The sequence below is a fragment of the Penaeus monodon genome, chromosome 37 (assembly GCF_015228065.2).
Source record: "Penaeus monodon isolate SGIC_2016 chromosome 37, NSTDA_Pmon_1, whole genome shotgun sequence".
Classification (NCBI taxonomy): Eukaryota; Metazoa; Arthropoda; class Malacostraca; order Decapoda; family Penaeidae; genus Penaeus; species Penaeus monodon.
This window is the reverse complement of record NC_051422.1, coordinates 33,019,033-33,043,836: the sequence shown is the minus strand read 5'-3', so window position 1 is coordinate 33,043,836 and position 24,804 is coordinate 33,019,033. Positions and strand designations below refer to the sequence as shown.

General features: G+C 31.1%; 1 protein-coding gene across 1 annotated transcript; it reads left to right on the top strand.

Moving 5' to 3' along the window:
- Positions 1-72: 72 nt before the first annotated feature.
- On the top strand, positions 73-2,242 carry LOC119596273 (cytochrome c oxidase assembly factor 7 homolog; the record flags this gene model as incomplete). Its single annotated transcript, XM_037945436.1, has 3 exons — positions 73-258; positions 734-881; positions 2,217-2,242. Coding segments are annotated over 3 exons (360 nt in total), but the record flags the coding sequence as incomplete, so codon positions are not given.
- Between the last annotated feature and the right edge of the window lie 22,562 nt (positions 2,243-24,804).

Below are 24,804 nucleotides of genomic sequence, written 5' to 3'. Positions count from 1 at the left end.
TTGGAATAAATTTAAATTGTGGATTTTGTGAAACCTAAAAGATTTTTTTTAATCTTTTTAAACTTTATTTAACAACAGGGTTTAGAACTCTTGGACAAAGCATGCACTGGTAACAATGCATTCTCCTGCTACTACATATCGGGTATTTTCATCCAGGGAGTGAAAGACGTCATTGCCAAAGATATGATAAAAGCTTTTGATTACTCCAACAAAGCATGCAATTTGGGAAACATGTATGCTTGTGCTAATGTCTCTCAGGTAAGGCATTTTTGTGTATTTAGATTAGTTAGCCCAATAATGAGGGGTAAATGTTTCAGTAATGCCAGGCAGATAGGTGTTTGTGAGAACATGCCACTCATCTGGGTGACTATCTGACTTGTACCTCATCATGGTGAATGGAATATTGTTTCATGATGTGGCTAGGCTAAGAAAGCTGTTTATGAAAAAAGAGTCAGTTTGAGATATCTTGAATAGGGAGTAAGAGTTGAAGTAGAAGTAGAAGGAAAAAAAGTAGACAAGTAAAGAATGAAGTAAGAATAAATATAGAAGAAATGTAAAGAGAAAAGAAAAAAATAAATATGTATATGTGTGTACTAGTGTTTCAGTGTGCAGATTTCTTTGTGTATATATCTTTTTTCTTATGCATATCTGGTTACACATGATATAAACAGCTTATCTGTTGGATAATTTTTTTCACGGCATGAAAGACTGTAATTAAACTCTTCTCCCACAGATGTACCGGAAAGGAGATGGAGTAGACAAGAACGAGGAAAAGAGTGAGGAGTTCAAGAAAAAAGCGCTTGATCTCCAAAGAACCCAGTTAACAAGGAAAACAGATGCAGATTTTCAAATTTCCCCAGCAAAGGAAAACCTAAAACCCAGTTTTTTTTTTAAAGTTTATCCTGTTTTAATTTTTTTTAATTTTTTTTTCCCAAGAAAACCTGTTTTTTAAGCACTTTGTTTTCCCCCCCCCCTTTTTATATCTATTTTTGTGGATAGTCCCCCCCCAGGAATATAGCTGGAATATTTTTTTTTTTTTTTTTTTTATAAATTAGTTAAACAGTGCCATGTAGAAAAAGTTTTTTGTTAAAATTTTATCTTTAAAAAAAGAAACTTTTTTTTTTTTTTCCTTTTTTTTTGTCCAAGGTATGAAAGTGTTTTTTTTTTTTTTTATTATATTTTTATTTTTAAGAAAAATGTTTTTTTGTCCCGAGCCATTAAACAAAAAAAGATGAACATGAATTTATATATATTTTATTTCCCATTTTTCTCCATATTTTTTTTTAGCAAGAGATTTTTGGATAAAGAAGATTTTACATAAAATGTGGGACACTAGAATCCCTTTTGTAAATGTGGTAAATTTTGACCATTGTTTTTTTTTAAATAAAATGAAATGGAAAAAAATATGAATAAAGACCCGTTTTTTTTTTTTTCAAATTGTATTTTTTTTTTTTTTTTTTTTTTTTTTGAGTTTTATCCCCCTCCGCCTGAAAGAAAGTAAAAAATATACAAGAATTAAACAGGCAAGAAAGGAAAGTGAAAGACCATGAAAAATCAAGGGAAAGGAAAGTGGAATAGAAAAGAAATGCCCAGTTAACACAGCAAAGAAAATAAACCCACTTTAATTTAAAAAAATTTTTTAAACCATTGGGAGGTTAAACATGTATTTGGAAAATTATATAGTTTTTTAAAAAAGGCAATAATGTTCCCCTTGCGGTAAGCAAAATAAAAAAAATTATTTGAAAAATTGGTAGATTTTTTTTAAAGAAAAAAAAAAACTAATAAATAAAATAATGCCCTAAAAAAAACTATATAAAAAGAAAAACAATGCTAAAAGAAAAAAAACTTTTTATCCCATTTAAAACATAAAACATTTTTGTAAGAGTAACAACAATTTTTTTTAATTTTCCCACATATAAAACTTTTTTTAATAAAACAAACCTTTTATACCTTCTTTGTTTTAATGATGAAGATGCATTTAATTTTACTTTTTTTTTTAAGACTATTTTTTTTGTTACTCCAAAACCCTAAGCTTGGTAAAACCCTAGTTTTTTTCAATCAATTTTTTCCCAGTTTTTTACCAATGCCTGGTATAAAATGGTAAAGGTATCGGGAAATTGGTTTTTTTTCCTTCCTTTAGTATACTCACTTGATATAAAACCTTTTTGGAAAGAATACCTCCCCTGACTAAAATCTCTTGAAAAATGAAAATGCAGGGTCCAATAGTTTTGGTGGCCTCTGAAAAGAGTAAGGATGTGAACTGGGCCAAAACAGTTAATGGTGCAATTATTAATCATTTTCCTAATTATTTTAAAAAAATGGTTTTTTTTTTGAGAATTTTTTTGGTAATGAAAATTCTTTTTTATTCTATTTTAAGATTGTTGTATTGTTTTTTTTTTATTCCCAGCCACCAATTTTATAATTAAAGAATGTGACAAACAGCTTTTTTAAATTAAAATCTGCCTTTACAGAGTTTTTTTTTTTTAAGTTTTGGAAAAAAGTAGCAAGTTTTTTTTTTTTTTTTTTTTTTTGGAAGACTGCTACACCACCAAAAACAACATTTTCATTTTCTGGATTTCCCCTTTCCAATTAACACAAAAAAAAGGTTAGTCCCATTTTTCTTACATTTTTTTACCATACAGTGTTTTAAATTTTGTAAATATTCATTTTTTAGGTCTGGGTATCTTTTTTAATCCCTTTAAATGTGAATTTAAAGTTAAAGCAGGTGCCAAAGAGGCCCCTGGTCCCTGGCCTTTTCCCATTTTTAAGGGCAATATAAAAATATGAGTGGATTATCCCCATGCTGAACCCAATAGAAAAAAATGTGTCTGAAAAAAAAAGTTTTTTTTGCTGTGTCAACATCGAAAGGTCCCATTAGTGGCGTATTTTCCAAAAAAAGAAACAATAGGGTGGGGGACCTTTAGGGGTTGAAGCCCCCCCAGGTAAAAGAAAGTTTTTTTGGGGTTTTTTCCATAGGGGTGATGTTTAAGTGGGGTTTTTCCAGAATGGTTTAATTGTCCCAAAACAAAAAAAAAAAATGTGCCCCAGACATCAAAGGTCCCCCCAACAAGCATTTTATGAAAAAAAAAGTATTTGCGGTGGAAAAAGGGTTACAAAATGAGTTAATGCCTTGGGATAAGTGGGACAGAAGAAGGGATGAAAAGAAAAAAGGAAAAAAGGAAAAAGGGAAGAAGAAAAAGAACCATGGAAAAAATTAGTTGTGGGCAAAGGGGCTGGAGGTGCAAGGTTGGGGTGAATCCCCAACCACACTGAGCCCTCAGTCTCTGTCTCCTAAAGACAACCCCCTCCCCTCCACCACCCTAACAACCAATGTTGCATGGGGAAATTGGTGGGGGGGGGGGGGGGGGCAAAAAGATTTTAAGATTTAATTCAAAATTCAAGATCACCTTCTTTAAATAAAATTTTGGATATTTTTTTTATTTTTATTTTTTTATATATGAAAGCCCTTCATCAATACTTTACCATTTTGCCCCCTGAAACCTCCCAATGGAAGGTTTTTCTTATTATTATATATTAATTTATCTAATACTTTCCAGCACTTTCTATAATTGCCCTGCCATTTACATAAAAAAAAAAAAAAAAATTAGAAAATGGACACAATTTTAACAAAAAAATAATTTTATTTTCCTGTCCCTGTAAAAAAAAAACAAAAAGAACCACTGGCCCACTTGAGGCCCTTTCCCTCTATGTAAAAGGAATTAACCAGGCCTAATTAACTACTTAATTTTTTTTGTTCTGTCCACATCTTCCCCACTTTCCCTTTTGACTGACTGGAGCTTTGAATACCCACCTTCTGTTTGCCCTGGGTGGTTTTTGAGCTTTTTCTTTCCCCCGTGTGGGGTTCCCCCCCCCATTTTTCCTTGAAGGGTTTTTTGTGTTTGCCGAAGGGACCTTTTTTATGTAAGCTTTTTTGTAGCCCTTTTTGTGGGGCCAAGACCCAGGAACAGAAAGGCTAGCTTCCTTCCTGTTGGTTGGCGGCCAGGAAATTTTTTCTCCCAAACGAGCCAAAGTTTTTGGAAAAGCAGAGTCAATGGCAATCCTGTGGCGATTGATGGAATCTGATTTGATTGTGGAGGGGCGTTCCAAATTAAACTGGAAGAATACAAATAGCAGAATTTTTTTAAATAGGGTTTACAAAAATAGATTTTTTAAAAATATAACAAATATTCCTTTTTAAAATGCCCCTAACAATTATACTTTTTTTTTTCCTTCTAATGAAAGGTAAAAAAAGGAAAAATTTTTTTTGCTACTTTTCCATGCTTTCAAGTCTGCCATAAATCAGTAAATAAAGTTTTTTTCATTATACAATCTGATATAAATATACTGGACACTGAATTTTTTTTTTTCCCTCAAGGCCTTTGCAGAGTTATTAAAATAGAACATTTTTCCTTTTTTCTTGATATATAACAAGCCCTGTTTTCCCCTCGAGAAAAAAAATCATACTGGCTGTGTTTCTCATTTTTCCTGTTCCCTTTCCATATTACAAACAAAAATATAGTAAAAAATTTATTTGTGTATATGTTTAATGTATAATCCATACCATGGGAAATATGGGATTTGCCATCTTGCCTTTTGTTCCATGATTGAAGATTCCTGGAGGCTTGTTGCTCAAACCATTTTTTTTTTAAACAACCTCAATGATTTCCCTGCCCTGCCAGCCTCTTCATTTTAACCTCCCAAGCCCAGCAATTAGCGTCAATGGTCCCCGGCCCATTACGCCAGATTTTTTTTGGTCCAACTGCTTTCAGTTCATGGTGGGGGGGTCCCCCCTTTCCCACAACACTGAGGAGAGGGAGTCCCATGTTTTAAAGATTTAAACAAAGATTTTCAAGAAGGTTTTTTTAATTTTACTCTCAATGGATTTTTTTTTAACTCCTCAAAATGAAATAATTAGTTATGTTTAACATTCCCTACCACAAAATCAATGGGGTTTTTGTTTCCCCTCCAAAATTCCCTCAAAATCTAAACTTAGAAACTGGGACAGGATTTTTATGACAAATTTATCCATAATAAATGCCAAAATTTTTCATGTATATAATGCAAGATATAAAAGTATTACAAGCAAATTAAAAGGTAAAACCTGATTATGCAAAATCAATTCATAGCAAATTGTTCAAGAAGACAAAAAAAGTTTAAACTTAACCAATACTAAGCAGCACTCGTAGCTTCATACTGCCCTGCCCCAAGGCTGCTTTTTAGACGGTCCATGTACATAATTTAGGGGTTTTTTTTCAGGTTTTGTGGTAATCCGCAAAACTTCCAGGAACAAAGGCCCAACAGGTTTTTTTGTTGGCTTGGCCCATTTTGTGGTTAAAATCGGGAAACAATCATCTTCCCCCATACTCCCCATGGGACCATTTTTCGTATTGAATTTTTAAAAAGTAATGGGGGTTTTTTTCCCCTCCGCTGGGGGAAAATAGAAAAAAGAATAAAAAGAAAGAAAATAACTGAATAACCTAAAGTTATTTCCCCAAAAATCTTTCTATTAAATATAATTTTAATATCTTTTTCCCATTTTTTGAATTAAAAAAGGTACCAGAGGGTAGCCCTATAAGAAAATTTTTAAGCTTGGCTAAAAAACTCAAGTTTTTACTTTTCTACTTTGTGAAAATAGATTATATTTTTTGGAACTCTTAACCTAAACTTCTGTTAAAAATCTTAAAAACACAAAATCCACAATTTTGAAAATACATTTAACATACAAAACAAAAAAATAAAAATGTGGACTGAGTCCAATAATTTTTTTTTTTTTTTTCCCAATAATAAAAAATAGAAAAAAAAACAACAACAATACTTTTAACAAGGGTAAAGAACAAATTAAATACTCATACCTTGCCCCCCCCCTTGAAACCTGACAATAACACAATTTTTTTTGGTTTTGGCAGGCCTTTTTGGTTTTTCCCTCCTGATGCTTGTAATTTTTTTTGCAATTATTGGAGTTCTGAACGCACCTTCTTGACCCCCCCTGGGGGAGGTTTTTTCCCCCCCCAAATAAAAACTCCAGATTTTTTTCCTTTTAAAATTACTAAAAAGCCCTTCTGAAAGGAAAAATTCCAATGTTTTATTTTTAAAAAATAAATTCCAGATGACATTTAATTCCCCCATGAAGATACTTGGCTTTTTTCCTAAATAAAAAAAACGTATTAAAAAAAAAAATTTTTTGGCTAAAAAATTTTTTCAATCCTTTAAAAAATTTTAATTCCCTTTCCCTTCCATACATAATAAAAGTGATTTCCCAAAAAATTTTTTTTCTGCCACACATCATGGATTATTCAGAAAAAAATAAAAAAAGATTCACCACAAAAAACCCTTTACTAGAAAAAACCTGAGGAAAACGCCAAAAATTTATCTTGCAAGTTTTTCTTAACATCAACATATCCAGAATTTTTGAATTTTTGCTTTTCATCCCCGAGACCAGATGAAAGCTGCTGCTGGAAGCATCTCCCTGGGTCCCCCCCCCCCCCTGGCCTGCCTTGACATTTCCCTGTTAAACAAAATTTTTGTCCCCTCCAACTTAAAAAAAAAACAAAGTGGGTTTGGTGGTGGGCCATTCCCACACCTCCACCACTTGCAAAAGTGTTTTGATTTACTTTTTTTTTTTTAATTTTTTTTAATTTTTAAATGATCAGCCTCAGTTTTTTTAAGAGTAACCAGAGTTTTTTTCTTTGCCAAAAAAGAAATAATAAATCCATGAACTAAAAGAAAGAGCCCTGAACCACCTAACGAGAAAACAAGTAAAATCTAAATACAGTGCTTGGGTACTCCCCTTTTTTTTTTTTGCGCAAAAAGCTTTTTCGCAATTTATGTTTTGTTCCGAAACTAGAAAATTTCCTATTTTTTAGTTGCCAGCCCCAAGTTTTTGGGGTGCCCCCCCTAGGTTTTTTTTTTTTTCCAAATTTTTATTTGCTATTGAAAAATTTATCCACAGTTTTTTTTTGAAAGAAGGAATATGAGGTTTTTTTCACAGAAATTTTTCTAAGAGAAGTCCTTTTTTTGTTTGACTATAAACAATAAAACTTTATCCAAAAACTGAAAAGTTTTTTAAAAAAATTTGTTAAAAAAACCCCATTTTAAATATATTGGGAAAATGGTTTAAATAAAAATTTGAAAAAGCTTGCAAAACAAGCCCATGAAAATCCAGACTGCCCCAGGCAAGTCCCCTATGGCTTTTTTTCTTTTTTTTTGCTTAAGTTTATGTTGGGTACAAATTTTCTTGGCCCTTTTTTCCTCAAGTGCCACACAGATTGCAAGCTGTCCCCCCTGCAGGAGTCCTTCTTCAACATTTTAACTCCTTTTTTTTTTAAAGGTAACAGCAAAAAAAATTGTGTTAATATGTAGGTAAACCAATCTTATTCTTAGTTTTATATGGCCTTTGAACAGGGAATGGAAATTTGGTCCTTGCTAAAAAGAAAACTAAAGTGTAATCCCAAAATTTTTCCTAAAAAACCCGTAATGAATTCCAACTTTATATAACACAGTAGGCAACAAATAGACAAAATAAATAACCTTTTTTCAAATGAAATTTTCTTTCAGAATATTTTTTGATTTTTCATTACAAAAATATTTCAAATCCATACTGAATTTTGTCCCTTGCATAAGTCAACTAAACTCCAGGAAAAACTGTAAATTTTTTTTTTTTCACTTATAAGAGGATATTTTTTCCTTTTTTTTGAACAACGGAAAATTCCCCCCCAATTTTTTTTTTTACAAATGAAAGATAATTTTTCCTTTTATTATACAAACCCACAAGGCCCCCTCAAAAAGTTTCACTTAGGGAAACAGAACTAAAGGTAAAAAGCTACGTCCCAACATAAAAATTTAATAACCCGATTTCATTTAAAAAAATCCCGAAAACGCGTTTTTTAAATGATTAAAAACTGCTACAACAAAAAATGCCTATGAAAAATGTTGTTAATTGCGAAACGACGAAGGTTAAAAACAACACGCAACAATTTCCCACTACTCAAAAAAAAAAAATGACATGACTTTTTCGTTTTAACTTCCCCCTCTGAACAAAAAAATAAAGAAAAGAAACTAAAAAAAGAATATTAATAATATAGGAAGATATCTTTTTTAAAAAAGTAAGTTTTGAAAATGTAAAGAAAAATACTGTATTTTGATAATATAAGTCCCCCCTTCCCCTCCTTTTCGCAACCAAAATGTCCCCCCGAAAATTCAACCAAAATGATAACCAAGAAACAAAAAAAGACATAAATATGGAAAGCAGAAAAGTTAATAAAATTTCAACGTAGAAAATCCCTAATTTATTGAATAAAATAAAGGTTTTTAAAAAAGGTTAAAAATTAAAAATAATATTTTGTTCAACTTACAAACGCGACCCCCCCGGTGGCGGCAGCCCGACCCAACACACAAACATGTCCCGACCTCGATGGTGAGCTTTCCCTTTTTCGATAATTTTTTAATTGGTAAAATAAGGTTCCCCCTTAAGATCCTATGTTTTAACTAAACTAATATAATGGGCTTTTTGTGCTCCTAGTATGGATTGGAAAAAAGGAAGGAAAGGAAAATGAACAAGAAAAATAATGGGAGTTCCCCTGGTAACTGCTATAACAGGAATGAAAAGTTTTTATCATTTTTTTTTTTTATTTTTTCCGGTTTTTTCAAACGAAATTTTTTTGCAACGTAATTTTGTCCCATTGCATAAAATTTCCGAAAGTAATTAAGAAAACACGAAGAAAGTCCCCCATTAGGTGGTTTTTTTTCAATGCTTCCCTTTGTGGCAAGGCTTAGTGGCAAGTAAAATTGAATGCATGCCTTTCCCATTGCCACTAGATATAACAAATTTTGCTTTTTTTTTAGATTCTATAAAAGGTGCTGAAAAAGGGTGTGTCCCTGGGGAGGGGGAAATTCCCCCATTCATTACCCAAAAACTGGTTTTTTTTTCCTGTTTGAAAGGAGAAAGCCAAAACGCTCCCTCCCCCCCGAACAACACAAAAACCAGATTTTGAGTATCCATGCGAACCCAGAGAACCAAACCTAACCTTTTTCTTCCCTCCTTTTTAAACCTTTTCCCCCTACCTTCTAATTGTAATTCCCCTTAGGGGGGAGGTCCAAGCCCCCCTTTACTCCCATTAAAGCATTTTGTGCCAACTGCCACCAAACATTTTTTTTGTTAAAGAGAAAAATTTTTGGTGACCACATGCCTTCAATGTTGGAGGGGTAACAGACCAAGCATTGTGGAGGAAAATAAGAAAAGTGGGTTTTTTAAAATTTTTTTTTGGGGAAGGATTTTTTTCAAATTGAAATCAAAAGAATTTTTTCAGAATTTTTTGGTAAATTTTTGAAAAATTGCGTAGCCCCAAAAATATTTTGTTGGAAAAACCCCTAGTTTTTTTTGTTTAGCTTTTCCGATGGTTTTTCCCTTTTCCCTTATTTGTTTGGTTTTTTTTCGTATCAATACAGTTTTTTAAAAAATTGTTTGAATTAAAATTTTTTTTTTTGAGAAAAAACCTGGGAAAAACAAACCAAAATCCAGATTTCCCCCTAAATTTACCTTTTTCCCCCCGTTTTTTTTTCCCCAAAGCCCCAAAAATTGGGCCTTTTTTTTTTTTTGGGGGTTTTTGGTGCCAAAAAAGGGTTTTCCCGGGGGGGGGTTTTTGGGAAAAAAATTTTTTTTTCCCTTTTGGAAAAAAATTTTTTTTTAAAAAGCAAAAAAAATTTTAAATTTGGGGCCCCAAAATTTAACCCCCCCCCTTTTTTCCCTTGGGGTTTGTTTGCCCTTCTTCCGTAACATTTTAATAAGTTTTGGGGAAAAAAACCATGCCATGAAAGTTGGGGGAGAAAGACCACAAGACAGCCCCAACCAAAAAAAAAAAAGATCCCTGTAACAAGGTTTTTTACATCAGTTTTTTTTTTTTTTCCCTTTGCTTTTCATTTTTTCCCCTCAAATGACCCCCAATTTAGGAACTCTGTTTTTTTTTTTTGTGGTTTGTTTTTTTGCTGGCCCTGGAAAAAAAGCTGCCAACTGGGATGTGAAATGTTAGGAACAATGTGGAAATTGTGAAAAGACCACAAGCAACAGACCCCTTTCCCCCCCCCTGTTTTTTAAACACAACGTAAATGGCAACTCTTTTTTTGCAAATTTTTTAGTTTCAATTCCTCCATAAATTTTTGCAAAGAAAAATTTAAAATTTAAGTCTAAAGCCCAATTTTTGTCAAAGAGGAGAAGTTTTTTGCAAAGAGTGTAAATGATGTTTAGCAAGTAGAAAGGGAAAAAGTAGAAGGACCTTGGGAGGCAAGAGCTGAAAAAGTGCGAGTAATGCCTGAAATTGCCCCTGTGGGGGCCTTGAATTTTTTTATTTTTTTTGTGCTTTTTTGCTCTTATTTCATAAATTGGAAAATCTAATGTTTTGACAGTTTTCCTCAAAAGGTGTAATCCTTTACCACTGTTGTTTTTCCCCATTTTTTTTTCCAGGTATCCACTGTAACCGCAGAGGAAAAAACCCCACAAGCTTGAGAGTTTGTTTTTTTTTTTTTTTTTCCCCAAAACCTTTTTTTACATGAAAAACCTTTATCCAAAAGCCGCCGAGGGTTTTCCTCAAGCCTAAAAAAATGTGGTACCAGTTTTTTTTTTGGGGGTTTCCCGATTGCCAGAATTGTAAACCAAGTGTTTTTGGACATCCCAAAAAAATTTTTTTGGAGAAGATCTTACAACGTTTTCCCCCCGTTGTGGAAAAAATGTTTTTTTTTGGACGCATATCAAAGAAATGGGTAAGGGGAAATTTTTTTTTTGAAAATGATGAAGCTTCATAGTAAAAAGCTTTTCCCCCTTCCATAGGTTGGTTTTGTTTTTTTGCTTTTTAGAGAAATTTTTAACATATTTTTTATTTTTGTTTTTTGTTTTATTTATTTAATTTAATTTTTTATTATTTTTTTAAAAAAACTTTTTTGAAGATCCATTTGTTTAAAATGTGGTCCCATTGTTCCCCTTCAGTGTTTAAGAAACCGCATTGAATTTTTTTTTTTTTTTTTTTTTTTTAATTTTATAAACTGCATATTCCTAAATTCCCCCCCATATAAAAAATATGTAATATAATTTTCTACAATTTCATGTCCCCCCCCTGAAAATTTTGTTTTTTTTTTTCCCTATAAAACCTAATGGAATAATGTTTTTTTTCATAATTGCCCCCCCCCTTTTTTTTGTTTTTCAACAATTTTTTCCTTAAAGAAATAATAGTTTTTTTCTTTGCCATTTTCCCTAGCTTTTTTCCAGGTGGAATCTGAAAGAAGGTTTTTTGTTTTTTGTATGGAAATCACCCCACAATGGGGTTTTTTTTTTTTTTTGTCTTTTTGGTAAATGGAAAATTTGGAAAAAGTCAGAATTTTACTTTTTTTTTTTGTGGAGACAGGAAAACTTAAACTTTGGTTTAGAAAAATTATACTATTCCTTTTTTTGGGAGGTGAAAAATTGTAACCATCCCGTAATTGTTTTTCTGGTGAAAGTTAAAAATTTATAACTAGCAAAAAAAATTGTTTTTTAGTTTTTTTTAAAAAGTTTAGAAATAAACGTTTTAAAGAATTTAGATTTTTTTTTGAACATAGAGCAAAAATTATACCTAACTCACAGTACTATGTGTTTTGGAAAAACACAAATGGTAAATCTCAAATTACGGTTTTGATTCCCTTTGTATTAAAAGGTGTGGTGGTAAACCTATTCCCCCAAACTATTTAAGTGTTTATTTTATTTTCAAAATTAAAATTAAGAATTTTTTAAGTACATTAAAAAAAAGGAAAATTGAAATTGAATTATAAGTTTTTTTTTTTTTTTTTTTGCCTGGTCCCTCCATTGTTCCATTTGTTTGTTTTGTTGTAATTGTTATGTTTTTTTTCCTTCATTGATATAGGGACAAAAAGGGAAAACTTTTTAAAAACCCTTTTTTCTTGAGGGGGCTTGTATCCTCTTTCAAGGGACCTTTAAAAAAAAAACCAATTGTAAAAAGCTGTTTAGTAACAACCTCAGAGTAAAACTTGATGTGTGGGCCAATAGGTACTTGGTCCCTGGCATGGTTAGGCTAGGTTTTTTTCACCTAGATATATATTCCAGTTTGTTTTTATTTTTTGCTTGAATATTTTGGCCAAACTGTCACAAAACATTTTTAACCCATTGTGCCTCCCGATTGAAACGACATGTAATGGGAAGTGCTTACTCCCCATTGTGAGGTTTTTTTTTATTTTTTTTAATTTTGTGTACATATAGAATTGAACTTTTTCAAAAAGTGCTTAGTCCCCCCACAAGAAGCCCAGTTACTAGCTTACCTGCTTTCACCCTCCCCCCCCTTCCCTTGTTTTTTTTTTAGAGGATTATCCTTTTTAAAAATTTTTTTTTGTCAATAAAAATATTAAGTAAATCCCTAAAACATCATTGGGGTGATAGTTAATAAAAAACAGTTTTTTTTTTATATTAATATTATTAGAAAAAGGAACATTTTGCCCCCAAAGGACTCAGTCCAAAAGGAAAAAATCTTAGTGAGGGTTTTTTTTTTATTCCTAGGCCCCAACCTCATTGGACTCCTTGGTCGCTGAAACACTTGTGGAGCCATCTGTGTGTAAAGACATTTCCACAAAAGCAAAAAACCTACAGTGGCCATTTAAATATGTTTTTTCCTGAAAGGCAGTGGGGGGGTTTTTAAAAAAAATTTTTAGAAACTCAATGTTTTCCCATCATATCACTAAAGTATTTTTTATTCAATCCTAAAACCAGGCATAAAATTGTTTTAAGAATATGTAAGGGGTAAGTTGAATTTATACTTAAACTGCTTTGGATTATCACCTTTGAAATTTTGTATATTTTAAAATTTAAATAAATTGGAAAGACCAATACTGTAATTAAACTTTGAACCTCCATCAGGGGGTAGCTGATTCTAAAACATCATGCCTCAATGTCTTTTTCCCTGAAAGGATATAATAATTTTTTTTTTCCATAAGCATTTTTTTATATATCCATTTCCAAAAAACTAGTGGGAAAATTTCCAGTTCAAATTTAAACAAGGCTTGGGCTGTTTTGTCCCCCCCATCTCTTTTGGCTGGGGCAACCTACGCTACTGGGGGGACCCAAGACCCCCATGGCCAAATGGAACCAGGGAAAAAAACCACCTTTTGCCCATGCCGTGGATTTGAAATGTCCCCCCCAGAGAGAAAATGGAGTTTGGATTGTAAATTTTGCATGTTCCCCAGTTAAAAAAAACGTGTACTTTTTTAACTTTGAAAAGTTATAAACAGTCCCCGCCGATTCTGTTCCCCTTTTTTCCCCAGGTCCCCAATTAAGAAAGAAGCCAAATTTTTGGAAGGGTAAAACCTGGTCAAAGAAATGATACTTTCAAAGTAGCCTAAATGGTTCAGTTTTTTTTGGTAAGTTTTCCCAACTGAAATTTAATAGCTGTTTTTTAACTCTTGCCCGAAAAGACACTTATACTTTTAACATTTTTTTTAAAATAATCATTTTTTTTTAAATCATCTTTTTTTTTTTTTTGGGCAAGGGATAATTAAATTATCCATTTTTTTTTTTCTGGATGGGAAATTTTTATTCTTTTTTATTAAGGCAAAATTTTTTCAGTTTAATATTGCAAAGAATTTAAATTAATATGTTGGTTTGGTTTTTTTTTTAATTTTTCATTTTTTTTTTTTTTTTTTTTTTTGTTCTTTTTTTTTTAATTTATTTTTTTAACAGCTTTTACATGCTTAAGGAAAAATCAAAAATTTCCATGTATTTCCTTTTTAGATTTTTTTTTTTTATTTTTGGTTTAGGCTATTGTCCCCTGTATTTTTATCCCATCATCTCAAAATGTAAACCCGAAAAGACAAAATAATTACTTTTCCTTTTTTTTTTTTTTTTTTTTTTTTTTTTTTTTTTTTTAAAATTTAGTAAAAATAAAAATTATTTGTAGATAAAAGGCCACATTTCATTTTTTTAAAGGTTTTTTTTAGAATAATCCTTTTTTATTTTTTTTAGTTTATAAATATTAAATTTTGCTGGTTTTTTTTATTTTTTAAAATTCATAAATTAAAAAGTAATGGAAAAACTTTTTTTTTTTCATAAATTTAATGAATTTTTTAAAAGGCCCCCATATAATATATAATATATATATATATTATAATAATTATATAAATATTAAAATTTTATATAATAAATATATATATATTAAAATTTATTTAAAAAAAAATATTTTATTATAATATTAATAAATTTTATAATTAAAAAATAAATAATAATAATTAAAATTTAAAAAATAATAATAATTACATATAATTATAATATATAAAAATATTAAAAAAATTTTAAAATATAAAATTTATTAAAAATAAATATTAATTAATATAATATATTATATAGGGGCCCCTTTTTTCTCCCTTAAAATTTATAAAAAAAAGAATTTTTTTTTTCCATAAAATCATCTGATCTGAAAAATAAAAAAAAAAAACACAAAAAACCCTTATAGCCTACAACCCCCCAAAAAAAAAATCATTTCCCCCCCCCCCGAAAATTTTTAAAACCCAAAAAAAACTTTTGGCCCCGTTTTTTAAAATCCCCCGAAATTTCCCCTGCTTTTTTTTAGAAAATTAAAATTTCCCTACATTAAGAACCAAAAAAAAAAAAAAAAAAAAAAAAAGTTGAAGCTAATTATTTTTTTGTCCCCCCCCTTTTCCTGTTTTACATTATTATGGAGTAAATGATGGCAAAACTAATCCAGAACAATAGCCCTAAACAAATTTATGAAATAAAAATTCCTTAAATGAAATATTAAACACTGGGAAAATTTTTTGATTTTCCTTAGCAACTGTAAAAAGCCTGTTTTTTTTAAAGTCAATAAAAAAAATTGCCCTGACCATTAAAAACAAATAAAATGATAATTTATAATAAATCCCATCACCATAGCCCAATTATCTCTGCCTTCAATAAATAAAAAATACTGATGAAATTTCCCCCCTCAGGAAATATGATTTAATTCCTTGACACAAAAATGAATTTAAATTAAAGTTGTTTTTTATAAGTAAAGTCCCCCTTTTCCCATGCAAGAGTAAACCAGCCTTTTGGAATTTCAAGTTTTAGAACTTTAACCAAACTGACCATAGGCCTAACTTTTTTGAAAAGTCCCATCCATTTTTTGACCCAGGTACCCTCCAAATTTTTGCCTTTTCCTCTTAAATTTGGGACCCTGGGGAAAAAAACAGAATCGCGACTGTTTTTTATAAACTTTTTCAAGGTTAAAAGTAACGTCCCTTTTTTTACCTGACCATGCAAATACATCCAACTCCATTTCCTCCTTCTGGGTTGGGACCATCATAACCACGGCAAGGCAAAGGTGTTTTTTGTTTCCCTGGTCCCCCCCCCATGCCATGGGTCCCCCCCGGGGTCCCAGTAAGCCCCTAGGTGGGCCCCCAAACCCAAAAGATGGGAAACCAACAAACCCCAAAGGCCCTTGGTTTTTTTTAAATTGAAAACGAAATTTTTTCACTAAGTTTTTTTTTTGAATGAATAATAATAAAAATTGCTTTTAAAGAAAAAAAAATTTTTTTTATCCCTTCCAGGAAAAAAGACATTGGGGGCAAAGGATGTTTTAAAAAATCAACTTACACTGGAAATTTTTTTTTTTTCCAAATTTTTAATACGTAAAATTTGGTTCCCCCCCCCCTTCATTTTTATAATTTTTTTTAAAAAAATTAAAAAATCAAAGGTGATTTTCAAAGCCATTTTTAGTTAGAAAAATCACTCCTACCCCCCTACATATTCTACAATTTCCCCCCCCTCCCCCCTTTAGGGGTTGGGAAAAAATAACTTTAGTGATATTTAATTGGGAAAAAATTGATTTTTTCTTAAATTTATTTTCAACCCACCTGCCGTCAGGAACATATAATGCCACCTGTAGTTTTTTTTTTTTGCTTTTTTTGGAAATGTCCCCTTTTACCCAAAACAGAATTGGCCTTCCCACAAGTGCTCAAGCGACCCAGGGATCCCCCAAAGAGTTTTTGGCCTAGATTAACCTCACTAAGAATTTTTTTTTTCCCCTTTTTTGACTGAGGTTCCCCCCCCCCCTTTTGGGGGGAAATGTTTTTTTTCCTTTTTTTTTCTAATATAATTTAATAAAACTGGGTTTTTTTTTTTTTATTACTAATCACCAATGGATGTTTTTTTTAATATTACAATTTTTTAATTGACAAAAATAAATTTTTTTTTAAAAGGATATCTCCTAAAAAAATCAAGAAAAGGGTAAAAAAACAAGTGGGAGGAGAGACAGGGTTAAGAGCTAGTAAACTTGGCTCCTTGGTGACTAAGCCACTTTTTTGAAGTCCCACATCTAAATAATGTAACAACAAAATTAATAAAAAATACAAACTCACAATGGGAGTAGCACTTTACATTAACATGTTCCCGTCAAATCGGAAGGCCAATGGGGTTTTTTAATGTTTTGTGACAGTGGGGCCAAATATTCAAGCAAAACTAAAACACTGGAATAATACCCATCTAGGTGAAACCTAAGCCCCCTACATGCCCAGACCAAGTACCCTATGCCCACACAGTCCACAAGTTTTTAACTCCTGAAAGGGTTTTTTGTAAACTAAAAGCCTTTTTTACAATTGGTTTTTTTTGTTTTTAAAGTGTCCCCCCCTTGAAAGAGATACAGCCCCCTCAAGAAAGGGGTTTTTTAAAGTCCCTCCCTTTTTTGTCCCCTCATATCAAATTGAAGAAAAAAATTACACTACTGAAAACAACAATGACCAATGAGACAGGCAAAAAGAAAAAACTTTATAAATTCAAGTTTCATTAATGTCCCTTTCTAAATTGTAACTAAAAATTACTTTAAATGTTTATTTGGAATAATAAAACACTAATAGTTGGGAATAAGTCCCACCCCCCCCCCCCCCCCCCCCTACACACCTTTTTTATACAAGGATCAAACCCAGTGAGATTACATTTTTTTGGGGTTTTTTTCATAACACCTATAAAACTGTGGGAGTTTATGTAAAAAAATTCTTTCTAATGTTTTTCAACCTATTTTTTTAAAACGTAAATTTTTTCAAAAACTAAACATTTTAGTGGCAGTAATTTTAATTTTACTTCCACAAAAATACGTAATGGGTTAACAATTTTTCCTCCTAAAAAATTAGTTTTTTTTTTTCCTACAGTTTAAATGTTTTTTCCCTGTCCCCCCACAAAAAAAAGTAAATTATGACTTTTCAAAATTTTCCATAACAAAAAAGAACAAAAAACAAACTTTGGTGGGTGATTTCCACATAATGCAAACCCCTCCTCTCCCTCCAGATCCACCTGGAAGCTAGAAATGCCAAAACTATAATCTTTTTTTTAAGAAAATTGTGGAAAACAGACCAATTGAAAAACAAATATCCATTTAGTTTTTAGAATAAAAACAATTTTCAAGGGGACCAAGAATTGTAGAAAAAAATTAAATATACATATTTTTTTTTTTATGATATAAATTTTAGAAATATGCAGTTTTTTTAATAAAATTTAAAAAAAAAAAAAAAAAATCAATGCGGTTTTCCTTTAAACACTGAAAGAACAATGGAACCAACATTTAAAACATGGATTCTTTCCAAAAAGTTTTTTTTTTTTTTTAAAATAAATTTTAAATAATAAAAAAAAAAAATAAATAATATGTTAAAAATTTTCCCTCTCTAAAGCAAAAACCAACCTATGGAAGAAAGCTTTTTTACTATGAGCCTTCAATCATTTCCAAAAATTCCCCTTTACCCATTTCCTGAATATTGCGTCCACCCACAACATTTTTCCCCACGGAAAAAGTTTTTGTTTTTAAAAAAATTTTTTCCCAAAAAATTTTGGGGGGTTCCCCCCCCCTTGGTTTCCCCCCCTTTTAAAAAAGAAACCCCAACCCCTTTAAAAATTTTTTTTCTGAGGGAAAATCCCCCTTGGGGAAAAAAAAATTTTTTTTTCATTTAAAAATTTTGGCAAAAAAAAAACCCCCCCCCCAGCTTGGGGTTTTTTCCCCCCCTTTTTTTTCCCCTTTTTCCTAAAAAACCCCCTTTTTCCAAAAATTTTTTGGGTTTCCCCCTTTAAAAAAATTTTTTTTTTTAATTTAAAAAAATTGGGCAAAAAAAAAAATTTCCCCCGGAAGCCCCAAAATTTTTAAAAAACCCCGTTTTTTTTTAACCCTTTTTTTTCCCCAAAGTCCCCCCTTTTTTTCTTTGCCAAACCCCTTCTCCCCCTTTCCAAATTTTCCCCCCTTTTCCCCAAAAAATTTTGGGAACCCAAAAAAAAAATTTTTTTTCTAATTTGGAATTTAAAAAAAAACTTTAAAAAACAAAAACCTTTACCTTTTTGGGGTTTTTTTTTTTTTGGGGGGGGTCCTTTTTTTTTTTTTTGGGGGGGGCCCCCCCAAATTTTTCCATTCTTTTAACCTTTAAAAAGGGGTTTTTTTCCACCAAAAACCAAAAAAAACCAATCCCTTTTAAGGGGGGCCCCCCCCCCGAAAACAAAAAACCCGGGGCCCCGATTAAAAAAAAAGGAAAATTTTTTTTTTTTTGTTTTTTTTTTTTCCCCCCTTTTTTTTTTTTTTTTTTTTTTTTTTCCCCAATATTTCCCCTTTCCCCCCCCTTTCCCCCCCAAATTTTAAATTTAAGAAAGCCCCCCACAAGATAAAAAATTTTTAAAAAAACCCCCTTTTTAAAAAAATTAAAAACCCTTTTTAAAAAAACAAAGGGGTTTCCCCCCCCCAAAAATTTTTTTTTAAAAATTTTTAAAAAATTTAAAAAAAAAAAGGGGAATTTTTTTTTGGGCCCCTTTGGGAAAATTTTTTTCCATTTGTTTTTTTTTTTTTTTTTTTTTCCCCCCCCCAAAAAACCTTTTTTTCCCCCCCCCCCGGGAAAAAAATTTTTTTTTTTTTTTTTTGGGTTTTAAAAAAAAATTTTCCCCCCCTTTTTTAAAAACCCCTTTTTTGGGGAAAATTTTTTTTTTCAAAAACCGGGAAAAAATTGGGAAAAACAGGGGGGTTTAACCCCCCCCCTAAAGGAAAAAATTTTTTAAAAAAAAAAAGGGTTTTTGGGGAAAAAAATTTTGTTTTTTTTTTTTGGGGCCCCCCCCCCCGGTTTTTCGCATGAAATAACTCCAAAATTCTTGGTTTTTCTGCTGATTTGGTCCCCCCCTGCGGAAGGGAGCGTTTTTTTGCTTCCTTCCTCAACAGAAGAAACAGTTTTTTGTTTTTTTGGTAAATGAAAATGGGAATTTCCCCCCCCTCAACAGACACACCTTTTCCAGCACCTTAATAAGATCTAAAAAGCCAAAATGTTTTAATACTAGTGGCGAAATGGCAATGCATCATCCTGCCCCTAGCCTGCACAGCAAGCAATTGAAAAACCACCCTAATGACCTTTTCCCTCCGTGGTTTTCTTTAATACTTTCGAAATTTTATGCAATGGACAAATACGTGGCAAAATTCCCCGTTTTTGAAAACCGAAAATAAAAAATGATAATTTTCATCCCTGTATAGCAGTTTTTACAGACCTCCCATTATTTTTCCTTGTTTTCCATTTTCCTTCCCTTCCAATTCCATACTAAGGCACAGCCCATAATATTTAGTTTTTTAGTTTAACCATAGATCTTTTAAGGACCCTTTATTTTTACCAATAAAATTTAAATCGAAAGAAAAGCTCACCCATCGAGTCCGACATGTTTTTTTTTTTGTTGGGTTTTGTCCCCCCGGCTGCCGCACCGGGGTTTCCCGCGGTTTTTTTGTAAGTGAACATAATTTTTTTTTTTTTAATTTTTTTTAACCCTTTTTTTTAACTCTTTTATTTTTTTTTATTCCAAATATTAGATTTTTTTCTACTTGTTTTTATTTTAATACTTTTTTTCCTGCTTTCCATTTTTTTTTATGTCTTTTTTTTTGTTTTCCCTTTGGTTTTTTTTTCATTTTGTTTTTTGAAATTCCGACCATTTGTTGCGAAAGAGGGAAAGACTTTAAATATCAAATTACAGTAAATTTTTTTTCCTTTTTTTAACATCAACTTTTACTTTTTTTTTAAAAAAATATTCCCTCCCTATATTTATTAAATTATTTCCTTTTTTTTTTAGTTTTTTTTTTCTTTTTCCCTTATTTTTTTTTTTTTGTCAGAGAAGTAAAAACGAAAGTCCCCCATGTCCCATTTTTTTTTTTTTTTTTTGAGTAGTGGAAAGAGTTGGTTTGTTTTTTTTTTACCTTTCGTCCCCCTCCGCAAATTTACAAATTTCATAGCATTTTTTTGTTTTTTTTGTAGCAGTTTTTTTTTTTTATCCATTTTAACGCGTTTTTTTTCGGATATAAATGAATCAGTTTATTAAATTTTTTATGTTTTTTGACCGTAGCCTTACCTAGTCCTTGCCTTTTCCCTAAGGTGAAACTTTTTTTTGAAAGGCCTGTTGGGTTTTTTGTATAATAAAAAGAAAAATATTCCTTTCATTTTGTTTAAAAAAACTTGGGAATTCCGTGTTTTCAAAAAGGAAAATATCCCTCTTATATAAGGAACAATTTAACAGTTTTTTTTTTCCCTGGAGGTTTTTAGTGAACCTTTATGCAAGGACCAATTTAGTATGGATTTTTGAAAAATATTTTTTTTGTAATGAAATCAAATATTCTGAAAAAATTCCCATTTTGAAAAAGTTTTTATTATTTTATTTGTCCCCCTACTGTGGGTTGTTTTTATAATTAAAGTTTGGAATTTTCATTACGGTTTTTTTTTTTTAGAACTTTTGACACTTTATCAGTTTTTTTTTTTTTTTCTAGCAAGAACATTTCATTCCCTGTTCAAGGCCCCAATATAACTAAGAAATAAGAAATTTGGGTCCCTACATATACCCAATATGCCTGTAAACCTTTTAAAAAAAGAGTAAAATGGGTTTTGAGAAGACCTCCCCCCTGGCATGAACAGCCTTGGCAATCTGTGGCACTTGAGAAAAGGCCCAAGAAATTTTTTTGTACCACATACTTAAGCAAAAAGAAAAAGCCCCATAGACTTTTGCCCCCGGCAGTCCCTGATTTTTTTTTCATGGCTGGCTGCCAAGCTTTGTCCCCCATCTATACATTTTTTTCCCCAATATTTTTAATGGTTTTTTTTATATACAATTTTTTGAACTTTTTTTTTCAGTGTGATAAGTTTTATGTTTTATAGTCCCAAACAGACCTTCTCTTTAGAAAATTTTTTCCCCGTTGACCCTCATATCCCCCTTTCCTAAAACTGTTGGATCCAATTCCAATTAGCAAATTAAAAATTTTGAAAAAACTAGACCACAAACTTTGGGTTCCTGCAACTAAAAAATAGAATTTTTCCCCAGTTTTTTCGGACCAACATAATTGGCGAAAGCCTTTTTTTGGCGCAACAGAAGTTACCAGCAACTGTTAATTTAGAAATTTTTCTTTTTTTTTTTCTCCGTAGGTTTTTCCCCGGGCCTTTTTCCTTTTTGTTTTTTTATGGATTTAAAATTTTTTTTTCCCCTTTTATTATTGGGCCCCCCCCAAAAACCCCTGTAAAACCTTTTCTGAAAACTGTTCATTAAAAATTTAAAAAAAATTAATTTTCAAAAACTTTTTTTTTCCCCGTTGGGGGAAATGTGAAATGCCCCCCCCAACCCCCTTTTTTTTTTTTTTTTCCCTTTTTTTTTTTGAGACCCCAAATTTTTTTTTTTTTTTAACAGAAAATTTTTCCCCCGCACAGAGGACCCCAGGAAAAATGGCCCCCCCCACAGCAAAACCCTTCCAAACTGTCCCCCCCTCGGGGGGGGAAAGCAAAAAAAAAAATTTTTTTTTTTTAAATGTTTTAAAAATGCAAAAATAATTCGGGCGTTTTTTTTTTTTTTTCCCCCCCAGTTTTTTTTTAGTAAAGGGTTTTTGGGGGAAATCTTTTTATTTTTTGTTTTTCCCGATTTTCCCCCTGAAAAGGTTTTGGCCCCCAAAAAAAAAAAATTTTTTTTTTTTTGATCACTTTTTATTTTATGAAAAAAAAAAAAAATTTTCTTTAAAGGATGAAAAAATTTAAATTTTTAGCCCAAAAATTTTTTTTTTTTTTAATAAAGTTTTTTTTTTTTTTTTAGAAAAGCCCCCAAATATCTTCAAAATGAAATGTCCCCCCCCTCTGGAAAATTTTTTTTTTTTTTAAATTATTTTTTTTTTAAACCCCTTGAAAATTTTTTTTCCCCCCCTTTTAAGGCTTTTTTATTTATTTTTTAAGAAATCTGAAAATTTTTCTAATGAAGGAAAACCCCCCCCCCCAAGGCCCCAAGAAAATGGGGGGGCCCCCCGAAACCCCAAAATGCAAAAAAAAAACGCATCAGGAAAGGGGGCAAAGCCCCCGCCCAAAAAAAAATTTTTTGGTTTTTTTTTTTCTTTTCAAAACAAAATTTTAAAGGGGTATCTTTTTTTTTTTTCCCCCTTTTTTTTTTAAAATTTTAAATTGGGTTTTTTTTTTGTTTTTTTTTTTTCCCCCATACTTCCCCAAATTTTTGAAAAAAAAAATTTTTAATTGACTCCCCTCCCCCAAAATTTTTTTAATTTTTTTTTTTTTTTGTTGTAATGTATTCCAAATTTGGTGAATTTTTTTTGTTTTTTTTTTTTTTTAAAAAGAAATTTTTTTTTAGAAAGTTTTTTTTTAAAAAAAAAAATTTTTTTCCCCCAAGTAAAAAAGTTTAAAAAACCCCGATTCCTTTTTGCCACTAAAAAAATTCCCCTTTTTAGCCCCCACCTTTCGTACCTTTTTTTTTAATCCAATGAAAAAATGAAAACAATTATTTAAAATAAAAAAAGATTAGAAAACTTTTAAATTCCCGTTTTTTTTTATTTTTTTTCCCTTTTTTTTTTTTTTTTTTATTTTTTCCCCCCGCGAGGGAAAACCCCATAAATTTTTTTCAAAATACCCGAAAAAAGTCCCCCCCCCCTGGGAAATGGAGAGATTTTGTTTTCCCGATTAACAAATGGGCAAAACCAAAAACCTGTGCTTGTTTTTTTTTTCCCCGAAAGGTTTTGGCGATAACCACAAACCTGAAAAACCCTAAATATTTTTTAAAACAATTAAAAAAGTCAAAGCCTTTTTGGCCAGCCCGTAAAGAAAGCCTTTAAAGAGTTGGCTTGTAGTAAAATTTTGTAAATTTTTAAATTTTTTTTTGTTTTGACATATTTTTTTTTAATTCCCTTGAATTTGCATAATTTTTTTTTAATTTTTTGCCCTTTGAAAACTTCTTTTTTAATTAATATTTAAATTTCCCCCCATTATCTGGAAAATATTTTGCCCTTTTTTTAAATTTAAAATTGAAAAAAATTTTTCCTTTTGGGGCCCCCGTTTTTTTTAGAAAATTTTAGAATTTTGAGGTTTTGAAAAACCCCATTTGGATTTTTGGGGTGAGAATTTTTTTAACCATACTTAAAAATTTTTTTCCCTTTTAAGATTTAAAAAAAAATCCCATTTTTTAGAGTTAAATAAAAACCTTTTTAAAAATTTTAATCTTTTTTTTCATGAAATTTTCCCCCCTTTTCCCCCAGGTGATTTGAAGGAAAACCCCCCACCATGAACTAAAGGGCCCGTTTGACCAAAAATTCTGCGTTTAAAAGGGCCGACCAATTATTAAAGCTTGGCCTTGGGAAGTAAAAAGAAAAAGGCTGGCAGAATCCTTTTAGGGGTTTAAAAAATTTTTTTTGGGCACAAGGGCCCCCTTTCCCCAAAAATTCTCCAAAACATGGAAAAAGCAAGATGGGCAAAAACCATTAATTCCATGGTAATGATATAATACCCCCTAATACACAATAAAAATTTTTAAATTTTTTTTTTTTTTGAAAATTAAAGTAAAACGGAAGAAAAACAGCCCAAGTTAAAAAAAAATTTTTTTTTTCCCCCCAGGGAAACAGGCTTTTTTTATATAAATTTAAGAAAGGGAAAGGGTTGTTTTTCCTATTTTAAAAATTCCCCCTGCAAAGGCCCCCTTAAGAAAAATTTCAGTGTTCCCCAGTATTATTTAAATCAGATTTATAATGAAAAACTTTTATTACTGAATTTTATGGCAGAACTTGAAAGCATGAAAGTACAAAAAAATTTTTCTTTTTTTTACCTTTTCCATTAAGAAAAAAAAAAAATGTAAGGTTTAAGAAATTTTTAAAAATATTTTTTTTATTTTTTTTAAAAAATCTATTTTTTTGTAAACCCCTATTAAAAATTCCCTGCTATTGTAAATTTCCCCTTTCCAGTTTTAATTGGACGCCCCCTCACATCAAATCAGATCCATCCCCCAATCCACCGCACAGAATGCCATGAAACTTCCCCTGGCCTTTTCAAAAACTTTTGGGCTCGTTTTGGAGAAAAATCCCTGGCCCGCCACACAGGAAGAGCTTAGCCTTTCCCTTGTTCCTGGTTCTCTTGGCCCACAAAAAGGCCCTTACAACTAAAAATTTAAAAGGTCCCCTTCGGCCAACCCCTTTCAAGAAAAAAATGGAAACACGGGAAAGAAGCCTCAAACACCCAGCAACAAGAAGGTGGGTAAATCCAAAAGCTCCAGTCCAGTCCCCCAAAAGGGAAAAGTGGAAAGATGTGACCCCGAAAAAAAAATAGTAGTTTTTAATTTTAGCCCTGGTAATTCCCTTTTTTACATATAAGAAAAGGGCCCCTCCAAGGGAGCAGTGGTCCCTTTTGTGTTTTTTTGTTAAATCAAGACAGATAAAATTTTATTTTTTTTTTTGATAAAATTGTTCATTTTCTATTTTTTTTTTTTTTTCTTTTTTTTATGTAATGCCAGGCAATTAAATAGAAGTTGGCTTGGAAAAGTTATTAGATATA